This window comes from Bombus terrestris, chromosome 2, assembly GCF_910591885.1.
Source record: "Bombus terrestris chromosome 2, iyBomTerr1.2, whole genome shotgun sequence".
Classification (NCBI taxonomy): domain Eukaryota; kingdom Metazoa; phylum Arthropoda; class Insecta; order Hymenoptera; family Apidae; genus Bombus; species Bombus terrestris.
Window position 1 is genome coordinate 1,825,755 of NC_063270.1, and position 14,277 is coordinate 1,840,031.

Consider the following 14,277-nt stretch of genomic DNA (forward strand, 5'->3'; position numbering starts at 1 on the left):
GCTGTTTTAACACGTTCTACACAGCGCTGCCACCCGTTACGCTTGAATTCGTCCCTTGTCGACGATTTGAAGCAAATTTTACATTTTACATGTTCCATATAATTGGCGGTATTACAAATTTATCCCTTTTCCCGGCTATGTCCTCTCTTTCTCAAATGAAATAGTTAAATTTTTTGTGACAGTGAAAGTATTCTAGAAGAATCATTCTATATTAAATCAACGTCTTTTTCGAAATAAGATTAAATCTTTTTGTATCCCAATTTCATTCTTATCTCGGAAAACTTTCGATATCTTTATATATGAAATTTTAATATAAAATTACACGAATCAATAACGATTATTTCGTTTTACCTTCAAACTGAAGGAATTTGTTAACGATAGAAAAAAACAGTCTTACGGGTACAATGTTTAAATTCTGAAGAATCTGTAAGTTAATAATTCCTTGGTTTAGTCAACATTCATACGAGACAATAAATAGACTAGGGAGAACCGGCGTAGTCGTTAATACAAGTTAAGAAAGATTTATCGGAGGTTACCAGTAACTTTTGATATTATAGCGTTAATACTCATCATGAAGATCGGCTACCATCGGAGAAACCACATAAAGCGGCTTGACCAGCCGACCTGGAAACCTATTAGGGCATCCCAATGTTTCGCCTTACAGGCTTACTTCATCGCCACAATCGCATCAGGGGACACACCTTCAGCCGAAATCCTAAGCTATTAGCCGGGATTTCTCTTTCCTCCAATTTAAATGATTTATTTCGCGGCGAGCCGACCTATCTCCGACCAAATACCATCCTAGCCCTCTAACATTTTCAGAGAATGCCAGCGCTGGCGATATTTCGCCCTGTCGTTGCTGGCCCTTCTACAATTACCTTTCTTCCTTCCTTCCCTTCTTCCTTCCTTCGATAAAGATCAAATTGAATTGGCAAATTGATAGAGTTTTGTTTACACCCAGGCTCGCAAAAGTACTCGGATATTGGAAAATGCCGATTATGAATATATTATGCGTATTATACGAAACGTTTTGAAATGTAATTGGTATTGTAACGAAACCTAATTGTCGCAATTTTATTGATGAAGCATGGAATAAATCTAAACACGTGCATTTGCACAGCTACGAAGCTACAAGATATTCAATGCAAGTATACATTTCGCAGAGGTCACAAAAATATTTAAGCTCGGAATAACTTTCTGCCAAAAAAAGATTCAATCCGTTGTTCCTGGCAATTCGATTGTGGAAACGCGCGTTTATTGCCTCGGTGTATGTACATCTTTGTTCACGTTTTTTGGATATCATCGTACTTTCAACCTGGCCAATTACAGAATTGGATTTCGTTCAGCTCATTAATCTAAACATCGGACCGAAACGACGGTTCCGCAATCGAGCTAAATGAATATTCGAACGAACAACGGTACGTGTCGAGATATAAAGATTGATTTACGAGTGCCGCAAGTCTGTAGTTGAAACGAAAAAAGTTTTAATTCCCGCCATGGTGTATTAAATAATTCTGTCCGTATCGACGCGATGCCCTCAGCGTCGAAATTGTTCGTACCGTGATAGCTTTCATCGAAACACAGTTATTTTCCCACCTTGAATAGCTTTCGAATACCTCTGAACAAGTTTCCTATTTAAATAGACTCTTCCAAATAAACATTTCCTTTCGAACAGATTTTCCAAACGCTTTTAAAGTGTATCGGTTAATTAATTACGTTTAATTAATGTACAATAGGTAAAATGAATCCCAAACCGATTCACGCGATACGTTCATACTGCAGGAAGGTTGTGATTAATTATTTCGTTGATGGAAATTTAATGAATTCTTGGCTGATACGAATTAAAACTTGTTTGTTAATTAATGTCCGTTTGACAGTGTTTCTGATTCTACAACAAAGGTAATTATTCGGATTGACGTTGTGTTTCGTTAAATTTATATTTTAGTCCATCTTTGTAAACAATTAAATTTAAATGTATAGCAAACAATACGATTTAAAAACATGCTTGGAAATTTGATTTTTAAATATTTTCTTGAATTTATGTCCTAATATTGGTAGAAGGCAACAATAGATTATTCTACGAGCTGCCAGTGAAGGGAATGTATTTTCCTCTCACTAGGGAATCAAAGGGTTCTCACTTCATTCTATCGTAAACCTACAAGTCCCAAGGGCACGCGAGAAACTGCAGATTTGTTTCCGTGTTATGCACGACGTGGTCTTCACCGAGTTGTGGTTTAGTTTGTAAGGTAATCGATATATGCTATCGTAATACAGTTCAATTTTGATTTTAATCTAATTTGCCCTTTTCGAACTTGGCTTTCTAACTCGAGCAACCACCTGACACCTTGAAAACTTTATCGTGCTTTTGCGAGTCTCTCCTCTACAACTAAACAGACTCGATACCACGTTTTATACTTCTATTAGCAAGGTATAAGATTTATATAATTTACATTTGCAAATTTAAAAAATAATTATTTATTTGACAGATAGTTTGAGAAATTTGTAAATCGAATTACTTTTTACGCCATCTTCTATTTGAAGATCGTAGGAAAGATATGATAATTGTACGCTTTTGTTGATTATTTTCTTTTAATCTCACATTATGATTGAACGAGAGAATTTTAATGACGCAATTAAACATAAAAACATCCTGTTAGATTCAAAGACGTAAGTTTTTAAAAAATAATTTACAGGTCGCTGAATAATTATCAAGACAAGCAATATTTTGATACTATAATGTTCGGTATTTTGAAAATTTTTAAGGGAATGAAAGATCGTATATTTCGCTTCCAAACCAAATAAAGAAACGATTATGGTAATACGGGACCAGGCGACATACTGAACATACTGAATTTTAATGCTGATTCTTTATGAAAAATAATGTGACCTATCGCGTTACGTCCCTGCAATTTCAGATACAAAATTCACGTTGCAAAAATAGTTTCAGTTCCACCACCAAAAATTTCATCCTATTACCTGAGCACCTACATCTCTTCACAACTCTATGAAATCCTCTCTCGCCAATTCCAGTGCCTAACCCGATTCATCCCCAATGCATCTGGATCACGATGATATGTTGCGATAACATCGCTGGTCGAAACCTTCTTACGTCGAAAACAGATCGGAAATCCGTTTGACGAAACAAGAGTCTCGCAGACGTCGCTGGTCCACTTTTCCCGACTTATCTTGGAAATATACGTATGATTAAGCAAGTGGTCCGAGACACGAGGAGTATTTTGTAGCAGCTTCTTCCTCAAAATGCAGGAACAAACGTAACCTACTCCGGTCAAAAGAACTGGCCGGCGCGGAAAGAGGATGACTGTTAAGACCTAAGCAGCTCACAGAAAGCTGCTTACGATATTCGGAACGATAGACGCGCTACGCCGTGAGTTACCTTCCGCTCCTTTTAAATGACAGGGCCATCAACCATGCCAGCATTTCATTATCATAAGTTATGCGGCCTCGACGATGGCTAATGGCCACCACAAAAAGACGAACACCAGGAAATATCTCGTAAGGCGATTGTAACCGACATAATACATCGGCATGCAATCTCTGTTGCTTCTAACCATCCCGCTTCCGTCCTACGACCTTTGCTCTGTCTCTCTCTCTCTCTCTCTTTCTCTCTTATTATTAGAGAGGAGACTGTACCGTGGCGCAATTGTGCAGAATGAATATGATCCAGCTGCGTTTCACCGGGAAAATGACTCTTACGCGTGTGACACGGTTTCGAGCAACTTCGTAACAAATGCTCGTCTTATATTTAATTCGACCTCGAGTCTTGCGTTGTATCGCGAGCTTCTGTCAGTGGTAGTGCGAGCAAAGTTGACGCAGATTTGAAAGTCTGTTGGAAATGAGGAATATACTGGTAGAAATTTGAAATTACGATTGCGCGATTTCGTATCGCGATGGAGCGTACTTTGCGTTCTTGTAGTTTGCGTGACGCGTGTGTGCTATAGGTAGATTCATGGATGAGAAGGTGACGAACACGGTGAAATTTAAAGAAATGTTGTATGTTTGGTGATTAATAGTTTTTGGATATAGTTGATTTTTTAATACGTAGATTAATATATTAGAAATTATGATCTGCGAATTAATAGGGAAGTATGACTATTAGAATAAAAGAATTTCGAAATAGCAGTACACTCGTTTATTCTTATAGCGATATTTTTATGTAATATCTTTTTCCATTGTTCCTTTTGCTTTATTCTTTTCGGTGGCCAGAAATCATTTGACCAGAATGAGAGATGGTGTTATAAAAAATGACAGTTTGTACTTGAAACAGTACCAGAACAGAGGTAAATGTGTATAAATAATATATGTATGTAGGATAACATATGAATATTTCTTTTCTTTTAAATAGCATCTCAGAGACTCGTTATATTGTTTACGGTGATATAAGTTTGCAAGAGAATTTAAATATATTCTGTTAAACACATGAAACAGGTTCTATTAAGACAGTATCAGGTCTTCTCGCTGAAGATAGAACAAAAATAAATATACGTTAGGAATTTAATATTAGCCACTTTCTATAGTTCAACTTTAAAAGAGGCTTCTTATATTCCAAAATTATTGAATTTTCTATCGGTATATATCGGTAGGGTGCAAACAGCGTCATATCGAAAATAAATTTCCTGAAATCCGACGATCGCCGTACGCAATTTCACGTGATCGAATTTACTTTAACCCGAACGTGTCGGCGCGTTACATTTCATTGAACCGTATCAATGACGGGTGACAAATCGCGGCGTGCCCGATAATTATTACATATACGTATACTTTATGTTCGGCCATTGATTAATGGCGTCGCGATAAATTGCAGTTCACCCGATGGTTCAAGTACCAAACCAGCTAGTCGGCGCGCCAACTGGAACCAACGTAACGCTGGTTTGTCTCGTCGAAGCTTCTCCGAAGGCCATTAATTATTGGACACGCGAATCAGGTAAGATTCAATTAACTGTTTCCACCGTCGTTTGCTTTTATTCCTCATTTCGAAAAATATTACTAAAGCTGTAGAGTATTATAGTTCTAACAAAATCGCTTCCAGAAAGAAGCAATTCTGAATAAAAGACAGTTGTACATAGAAGTATTAGTAAATTCTGTATTTACTAGAAATTCTTTATTATATTGGTAATTACCATTTATTTTAATATGGACAAATTATTTACTGTTAAATTGTTGTTGTTCGTGTATTTATATCGAGTAAATATAAATGTACAAGAATATTTATGTAAATATCAAGAATAAAATACATATAATAACTTATCTGAAAGATAAGACACATTTTTATTTAAATATTTCTCCTTTGTTACTATTTGTAAAAATACAAATATGTATAAATATCCAAAGTTCATTCACACCGCACTTGTCAAATTTATTTTCTTCCTTTGTTAGACATAATTTAATTTTCTCAAATTACGATGTATTTTAAACTTTCCTTTGTTCACCACTGTATAAAAACCAGACATAAGATTTTATTTTTCGAGTCGAAGAACATGAATCGATAGATAGGTTTATTAAATCGCACGCGATAGAAACTGAATTTTCGTTGGCTGGCTGAGTAAAATAATAATTCGCCGAAGCGTGTTCGCTGGCGAGCCACGAAGATAAGTCACGTACAGAAATTTAAATGCGAAGCGAAGCCGAGCATTGTACGGTTCGGAAATTCCCATTCTACGGGATCCTTAGGACCTCTTTACTTTCTTATGGTGTAACGTTTTGTGGAACGAAGTTAGCATAATTTGATACGTTTTATATAAAATTGTTTCGCGAACATTAGTTATATATACGGATTATTTTAAAATGTTAAAGAACCATGAGAGGAGAACAGTGCTTTTAACTTTGTTTAATTGGTATTTGCTTACCATTGAAATGGCTTAATAATTTTTCTATAGTAAACCATATAAAGTTCGACGCTTGACGTATTTTAGTATACGTTGAAAATCCATTTGTTTCTAGTAAAAATAAAATCTGGCATTCTTCTCGTAGTTTAGATATTAATGGTTGAATAACTTTTTAGTTTAAGAAATGAAAATACGTGAAGCAATTTTTGTATGCACGCGCTACGAAAAGACATTCGTACGTTTATAGAGAAAATTATCCGTGTAAATGTTGTACGTTACACGCTAACAACCATATACGACGATGGTTTGTGCTCACGTGATTACGAAAGAACTCCTACTTTATACATTTATTTATTTAATGCTATAATCGTATAAGTAAAATTATGATCGTCCAAAGTACTGAAAATTTGTACGATGTTTCAGCAAGTAATTTTTAAAAATATAGATCCTTTTTCTGTCTCAGGCGAGATGATAATTAGCAATCACAAATACTCGATGTCAGAAGTGAAGACATCCGTGTACAGTGTACAGATGCGCTTGGTAATTATGAATCTACAGAAACAGGATCTCGGTGGTTACAAGTGCATCTCAAAGAACTCGATCGGCGATGCAGAGGGAAACATTCGACTTTACGGTGAGTGCTCATGGATAATACGTTTACGAGGATCGCAAACTCTCAACTTCAGTGCTTTCCAACTTCTTCCTCTACCTCCGTTTATGTTTACCTATCAAAAAGAATTTTTCTTCTTCGCGACTACAGGCACGCCCCTCATAATACACATATGCACGGTTTTTTTTTTTATACAAAACTATTTCGATAAACAGAATTTCGTTAGGAATGCTAACCAAAGAGAACAAAACAAAGTTCGCAAGGAATATCGGACTTCTAAAGGATGGGCGATTGTTATTAACCCTTTGAGTGCTGTGGGCGCATATAGGTGTCTGGCGAAAGCTATCGATGTGGACTAAGAACATATATATGCGCTTTCTGTAAGTGCCCGGCATGGGCTAAGAACGCATGTATGGGTTTTTCAATTTTTCCCAACACCTACGCAGAAGTGATACTATTACGTTTGTGTGAAATAAATATAAATGCATTCCTTACGGCAGTAAACAAATGCCAATAGTGCCTCGTTATCGTTGAAGTGGTCACCACTTGTAAGAAAACTCTACATCTGGTTTTTTTAGTTTCCTCAAGCACTGAATTTTTCACACACAACTAAATTATTAACTTGTGTTATATTTACTAAATTTAGTTTTCTAGTTTATTGCTTTCTAGTTTATTACCCAAATTCTAGTTAACTGTAAATTTCAATGTTTATAATAAATAATTAAAAATAACTAAAAAATAACGCTCTTGAATCGTTTAATCTCGTGCAAAAGAATTACTATAACTTATTACGATTTGCGCTTTGAATAGTCAATCAACAGAGTTCAGTCTAACGAAAAAGTATTCCGTCCACAGCGATCGTCAGCGCTAGACGCGCGCCGTCCGTACGGACGACATAGGCCGCGAGTAGTCAGCACTCAAAGGGTTTTATGAAATAAAAAGATGAAGCGATGATAAATGTGAATTAAAAGGTGAATAATATTAAGAGTTATATACGTTGGAACGTATTACTCCAGCTTTCTTAATTTTTATATTTCTTTAGAAAAATAAAATAAAGAATATTCGCTTATTGAATTATATTCAAATTACAAATTCTTCTTCAGAGAAATTATTTATCAGTATTATTTCGTTTTCTTCTCTCTTTTTTAATACGTTCTATATGGTAAACGTGTCTCACGAAATCGCGATTCTGCCCAATCCAATGTTAATTGGATCGCATATATGTGTTGCGTTACACTCGCTTAATTAGAGACAGTGCGATAAAAATTATAGTACGGCATGAGGAGAGTCAACACAAAGCGCAACATAAATAAAATAAAATTATATTTCTATCTTAATTTTTAATTAATCACTGTTTATTATGGATCATCGAGGAGAAAGGAATATGCCATTATTTGCTTTCAATCAGAAAAATGTACAATAGAAAAGAAAACAAAGAAATCTACACTATCAATGTATACAACGAGGATTATATTTTTGAAAGAATATATTTGAAAGATTATATTTTGAAAGAAACCTAGAAATTAATTTCTAAATTAAATCTAATCAAAAATCTAATAAATAAAAACTAACAAATTAAATTCGTATTTCATTTAAAAATGAAAATATGCGTACGATTAAATTACGCATTAAGAATTTAGAGAAAAAGCGGTTCTAAGGATAAAATCATTAGTTCAACAATACTATGCGTAAGGATAAACTTTAATAGAAAAAACTACATGCCTCTATGGTGTTAGTGCATAAGTTAGGATAAGTGATACATCGTAGATAGTTCAAGGGAACAGAGCTATGGGTGATGAGAACCGACCGCCGATAGTTGTCTGCTTAGCTTTAAGGTCAGCAAGTGATGACGTGTTGGTGGTCACGTGAAATCCTTGTGAGACACGTTAGCTTAGGCCAAAAGGGATATGCATGCGGATGTGTGGATGCGAATGTGTGTGCTTACAGCGACTGCCTGCGTGAAGACAAAAGAGTCTTTGCCAGCGAGTGTAAGTGAATGGTACAGCGAGTATGAGCGAACGTCTCTTTTTAGCTAGCAATAAAATAATAGTTCAATCTCCCGTAACAGTCATCCGCTCTATCATCCCTACACTTCTGAACATTAAAACATTAACGACTGCTGCTATTATCATGCGAAAAAACATTTGCTTTCTATACTTTTCTTGTTTTCCGAACAAAATACGATTGTCCCATTTCTGCGCTAAACCTTCCGTATCGTAATGTAATTATGCATTATTATAAAAACTGATATAAATTCGCATTGCTGTTCTCAAAGTTTTATAATATTATGCGATACAAAGTTATATTATCGCGCAACAATTTTATGAAAAAGTAGGAAACCAACACGCGGAAGAATAATAATTCGCGTATGCGTCAAACTGTCAGGTTTCACGGCGTATGCGGATTATTCAGAACCGTTGTTAACAATTTACATGCAAATCAAAGATAAATGTTCGTACAGAATAATTGAAATAGTCGCATTGTTGATATACGGGAGATATCGCGAATAATAACGATTCCCGATGATAGAAATAAAATGTGATATTTCTTGAAACAAGCAGCAGCGAATAAATTTCGTTGAATTCTGCAAAATTTCTCGGTTAACCGGAAAACGCAGACAAAGTAGATCGTATGACATAGTTATTCGCGATATATATGGTGTAATGGTCGTTCACCTAATGACAATGGCAATTAGCATTGATTATTAATTTGAGCGTAATAGCTGGAGTATCGGGCTGGAATTGGCCAAGCTGCTTATTTTTGCGAAACCGATGGTTATCGTCTGCTCCGGTTTAGTTCTCTAACGCAAATCCAAATTTGTTTCGTTGCGACTCCCGACGCGGAAATGTTCGTACGACTATCGGCAAGCAAAAACAATGTCACACGTATATATCGTTCGTATCGTGCCGCGAAACGATAGATTTTAATTTTAAATAAAATAAAGCTGACGTTTTATTGGTTGAATAGTAATTTGCAATTTAGCGAGGGACGTATTCTAGTACATTTTTAGAGAATTAATTTCGATATTTTATCTCGATATAATATAGAATATACACAGAATGAAAGTGTAAAAATCCTCTTTAATCTGATGGAACGATTGATGGAGAAAGATAATTTCGAGTTAACAATATGCATTGCTAAGTTTATGAATATAATTGTTACTCGCGTAAAAACTCGCGTATTTAAATTTTCTATATAATTACACCCGTACGTGTTATAAATACGAAACCTATCGTATTAGGTCATCCCATAAGTTCGTTCCGTTTTTCGAGCAGTTATATATGTTAAGATCGTTTACATATCTTTCAGTTTCATGAAAAAATGTAATCCCCCTCTCGTTCTGCAACTTCTTCCCATTTTTCAAGTGCATTAGTCCCTTATCGCCTATTATATGTTTATAAATCGACGCATGAAATGTATACACAAAAGTCGGCACGAACTTATGGGATGACCTAATATATTCGAAACTTTATTCTTCAAACTTGAATTAAATTTCTATGAAAGAATGTCGAATAAAACATATGCTGTAAATATCTACAAAATGCATTAACTTTCCAGTTGATCAAATACTCTAGATTATCTCGAGTAGATCAGCAATAAAATATGTTTGTAGACCCATCGGCTCGAATTAATAAAAGCCATAATTATCGGCGGGGTGATAATTTTCTAAATACAAAATTTCGTTAGCCATTTTCGTCCCACTTGTTTCGTACGGTGAAAAATCCCGAGTGGGCTCAAAAAGGGAATTTCATTTCCAAATAAACGTGGAACTTGTCACGACATATTGTTTGCTCGCCGTACTTAGCAATATAAATTTTCGAGTAAAAGTTGCGCAGGACAACGCGTATGTTGCGCGTGTATGTCGTATAATGAAACTGCAACTTTAAAATGATCGAATTTATTACGACGAACTCGCTCGTCGTCAGGTATGCGTTTTATATCGCGATCTACATGCTGTAAATCCACAGGGACGAAATTATGAAACAAAATTCGCACTTCGAGATAATCGTACTTATCTACGTCCTATGTGTTATCGTAATCGATGTTTATCTGAGAAAGAAAAACAGACGAAAAATATTAACTGTGTAACATTTCAATCTAAAAGAGACGAGAGAGAATGATTATGGTTGCCGTAACGAAGGCACGCGGTGCGCGTTGGGCGTTCAGGCGCGACGTAACAAGTGGAGTAAAACCGAGTTTAAGTATTTACAAGGAAATCACTGTAACACGCAGTCCATTATCAGCGCGCGAATCGGTTACCCCCTCTTCCGCGTTTAATGACGGAAATTTTATCGCGTAAGCCGTGTAAACCAACAAAGCCGACGCGTGTATTATCGTCCACGGGGAGTGTGTATGCAAAGATTGTCCTGGCTCGCGCGGCATGCTCCAACTTCTCGTTGAAGTCACGCGATCAGATAAACCCGGGGGATTAACCGTTAAACCGAAGCGAAGGTATAAACGGAGCGTGAAGAGAACGACGAGAGAAAAGAAAGCAGAGAAACGTAACGGGTGGGATTTTACACTTGAACACAGAGTCTGGTTGTGATCTATAATAGGTCAATTGCGTTCAACATTCTGGCTAAGTTTCAAGCCGAGAGCAGGATGCAATGATTGAAATAGTTTGATAATTGTTTGAAATATTTTTGGCCGAGAATCTTGATGAGTTAAAGTGAACCATAGGAAGCATACTTCTCCCGGTTGTTGTACCGTGGTCGCTTAGTCCATTTGATAAACTTGTAATTTGGAAACTGGAGAGTTTGAATTATAACGATATATATTACATAGGATGATAAAAGATAGATCGGAGAATGCTGAATGGTTTGTAGTTTTCACTAGGAATAAAACTAATATTCATCAGGGTAGTACATTATTCGATGCTTTATTTTTAAATCGAAAAGAAATTGAACGTTCTTTACTATGATGAACATAGAAAATTCTGATTTATTTTGATAATTTTGAATAAATGCATATCAGTGCGCATTTAATATTTAATATATAAACTAAGTAATTCGTTATCGTTTTATTAAACTCGACTCTCAAAAAAGCCGCATCATTTACGCTATTATATGTTAGCTTGTTTAATACGCACGAAACGTCATTTTAAATTGTAAAAATATAATGGTAATACCCGAGTTATACGAATACGATTTCAAACCCTCCAAATATACAAATGGACGAACAAATCGAACAATCAAATAGACAAAGAACCACAAGCATGTCTGCAAAGAGGAGAATAGTAAATCAGAGATGCGGTCGCGGGTGGCACACCCTGTACAACAGACACGATCGAGGGTGGTTAGAAGAGAAAACGAGGAGAAAAAAGAGGGTACAGATGGAGAAGGAGAGGATATATAGGAGTATAGCAGTAGCAGGAAGCATCGCATAGAGGAGGATGGGACGACAGTGGCGAGAGATGTTGGCACGTCACGTCAAGGGCTAAAAGTCCGCGAAACAATATCCAACCGCCGGCCCATCCTACCCCAACGCTACATCTCTCTTCCCTTTTCTCTTGCTGCTGCTTCTTCTGTTCCGTATTAGTTATCGTTTATCAGGCCGGCCAGACAAAACGCGCCGCCGGGAATTGGGTGAGCCATCTGTTGCCAGACATGATCGATAAAAGTCCGCCAAGTGCTATCAGTGCTAAACTGCTATTTCGACGAGCTGCCGCACGTTTCACCCTTCCATTCCCCCTCGTTCCAGCCTTCCTCTCCTCCACCCTGTGGCAATGTCTCGTTTTCTCGTGCCCCTTTGTCGAGCGTTCCACCACCTTTCGCGATTTCTTTTTCCTGCTTCTTCTTTTCAGCTTCCAGCCCCGCAACATCTGTCCGGAGCCAGATCCGATCGCGGAAGTGTATACGCAATAAATTGAATCCGGCCTGCAAATTGCTCGTTACGCTTTGCTTGGTCGATTAGGCTTTTTGCGGACGCCAGCCGGCAAATTTTCGATGCAGGATAGAACCGAGAATGGGCTGCAGTTTTTTGGAATCGGTTATGCCGCAAGACGTGCGCCATTTCTACTCGTACCTTGATGGCTTTTGCCGAAGGGTCGTGATGATAACGTTAAGGATATCTTCCAGTTTTCGACGACAGCGATGGATGCAAAGAGTTTTTCTTCGGGACTTGGCGTTTTTGTAAGATCAACCTATTGTGTGTAATTAAAGCATTAAGGATCAAATAATATACAATATAGTTTACCATAATGTTATAATATCTTTGAAAGAAGAGTTGTAGAATCTAGGTGAGAGAAATGGTGACGAAGAAAGTATTAAGCGAACTCGTGACATTACTTTTCGTAGACACGATGTTAAGAAACAAAATTCGATTACTTAGATTAATCGAAAAAAGTTGCGAATGAAACGTGACGTTAACGAATTTCCTTATCCTTGCTTTATCTCCTCTCGCTAAATAAAAGGAGAAAACTGGTTTGCTTGCTTTTGTATTTTCGTAATTTCGGTGAATTACTTGGGGTATATAATAATTTTAGAAAACAATATCGAAAGAGTACGGCGGAAGCGACGAAACTTCCCGTTTCGCCTTTTCCAATTTCTGGTGTGTCAATTTTGCAACACATGGCCCTTGCGTTATCGCGATGGAAGATTGCAGTTTCTTTTTGTTTTTTTCTTTCCTTTCTCTTTTTTACCTGAACATCGGACGATTCCTTAGGATAGTTTGAACAAATTGTTTCTTTACTAGTAATAAAGACCTTGAAGAAATATTTTATTAGAAATAGTAGATGAATATTAATATGCATATAATTAGCATCAATCTGTTATATGATCGATTGATATTTCTTTAAATTAAGCATGAAGTCATCAAAAATTCTATGAATCAAATGATAGACTTCTTTCATTTTTATTATCGTCATTTTATATCAGAAACTTTATGCGTATGCCTGAGATTTTATCGACACGAGAATCGCAATAAAAATGAAATTAAAATTTTAAAATATATTTTAATGAGTAACATGCTATAGGATATTCATCGTTCACTCGTTCGAATCAGTAAAAATATTATATAAAAATGTATTTATATTTCCATATTTTATATAACTATCCTCATATTCATATTTCAAAGCTCTGAATAATTATGCAGAGACTAACTGTTTTATTAAATTTTATCATTTTTCACCGAATATTTGCAAATATTGTAGTATCATGGATGAGGGGCCTGGGAGTGTCGTGTGAATTATTATTATTATTATTAGCATGTATATAGTGAGGCTAAGACAACACACAAGGGGTTGCTAGGGGACAAAGAACGAATTAATAACAGTATAAGTTGAGATGTCAGAGAGTACGGATTGCGTTGATGAGAGTCGTTGATTAATTATTCAGTTGTGTTAATTATTATACGTTTGCTGCGATTAGTTCATATTTAACAAACACTATTCTCTGTTCAATTAACACCAGTTCAATCTACTTATCATTAATAAACTAATTAAAGTAGTTACGATACACTATATTATTTGCAATTATTTTTTATATACTGTGAATTTTTGAAACTTGATAATTTAAATAAAATCTAAAGATAAACGCGATCCATTTAGAATTAATTCCCGACAGTCGAAATTACGTTGACGGAAACAAAAATTTTCCAACAACGAAGCAATGGAATCGTAAAGAAATTTTAATATAACAAGTTACACGGTTTCGCCGTAGGGGAGGGAATGTAAAAACTGAAGTATTTTTATGAAACCGCAGCACAAATTTAATATCGCATGTAAACAGTTGCACGGAGATGCCCGGAAGATATTAGTGTTAGTAAAGTACATGTCGATACATGTATAAATTGAATCCACTATAGAAATTCCTCGTCAAAGAGATG

At 36.0% G+C, this 14,277-nt stretch overlaps 1 protein-coding gene across 4 annotated transcripts in view; it reads left to right on the top strand.

The window, feature by feature from the left end:
* Positions 1 to 14,277, top strand: part of LOC105666842 (lachesin) — a 224,584-nt gene that overhangs the window by 167,572 nt on the left and 42,735 nt on the right. For all 4 annotated transcript variants that reach the window (XR_007227608.1, XM_048414186.1, XM_048414182.1 and 1 more), the window contains exons 7-8: positions 4,823 to 4,942; positions 6,307 to 6,477. Coding sequence is in view for 3 of the 4 variants with exons in the window: in XM_048414186.1 (XP_048270143.1) it covers positions 4,823 to 4,942; positions 6,307 to 6,477 (291 nt within the window). In the remaining variant the exon portion in view is untranslated. The remainder of the gene's footprint in view (positions 1 to 4,822; positions 4,943 to 6,306; positions 6,478 to 14,277) is intronic.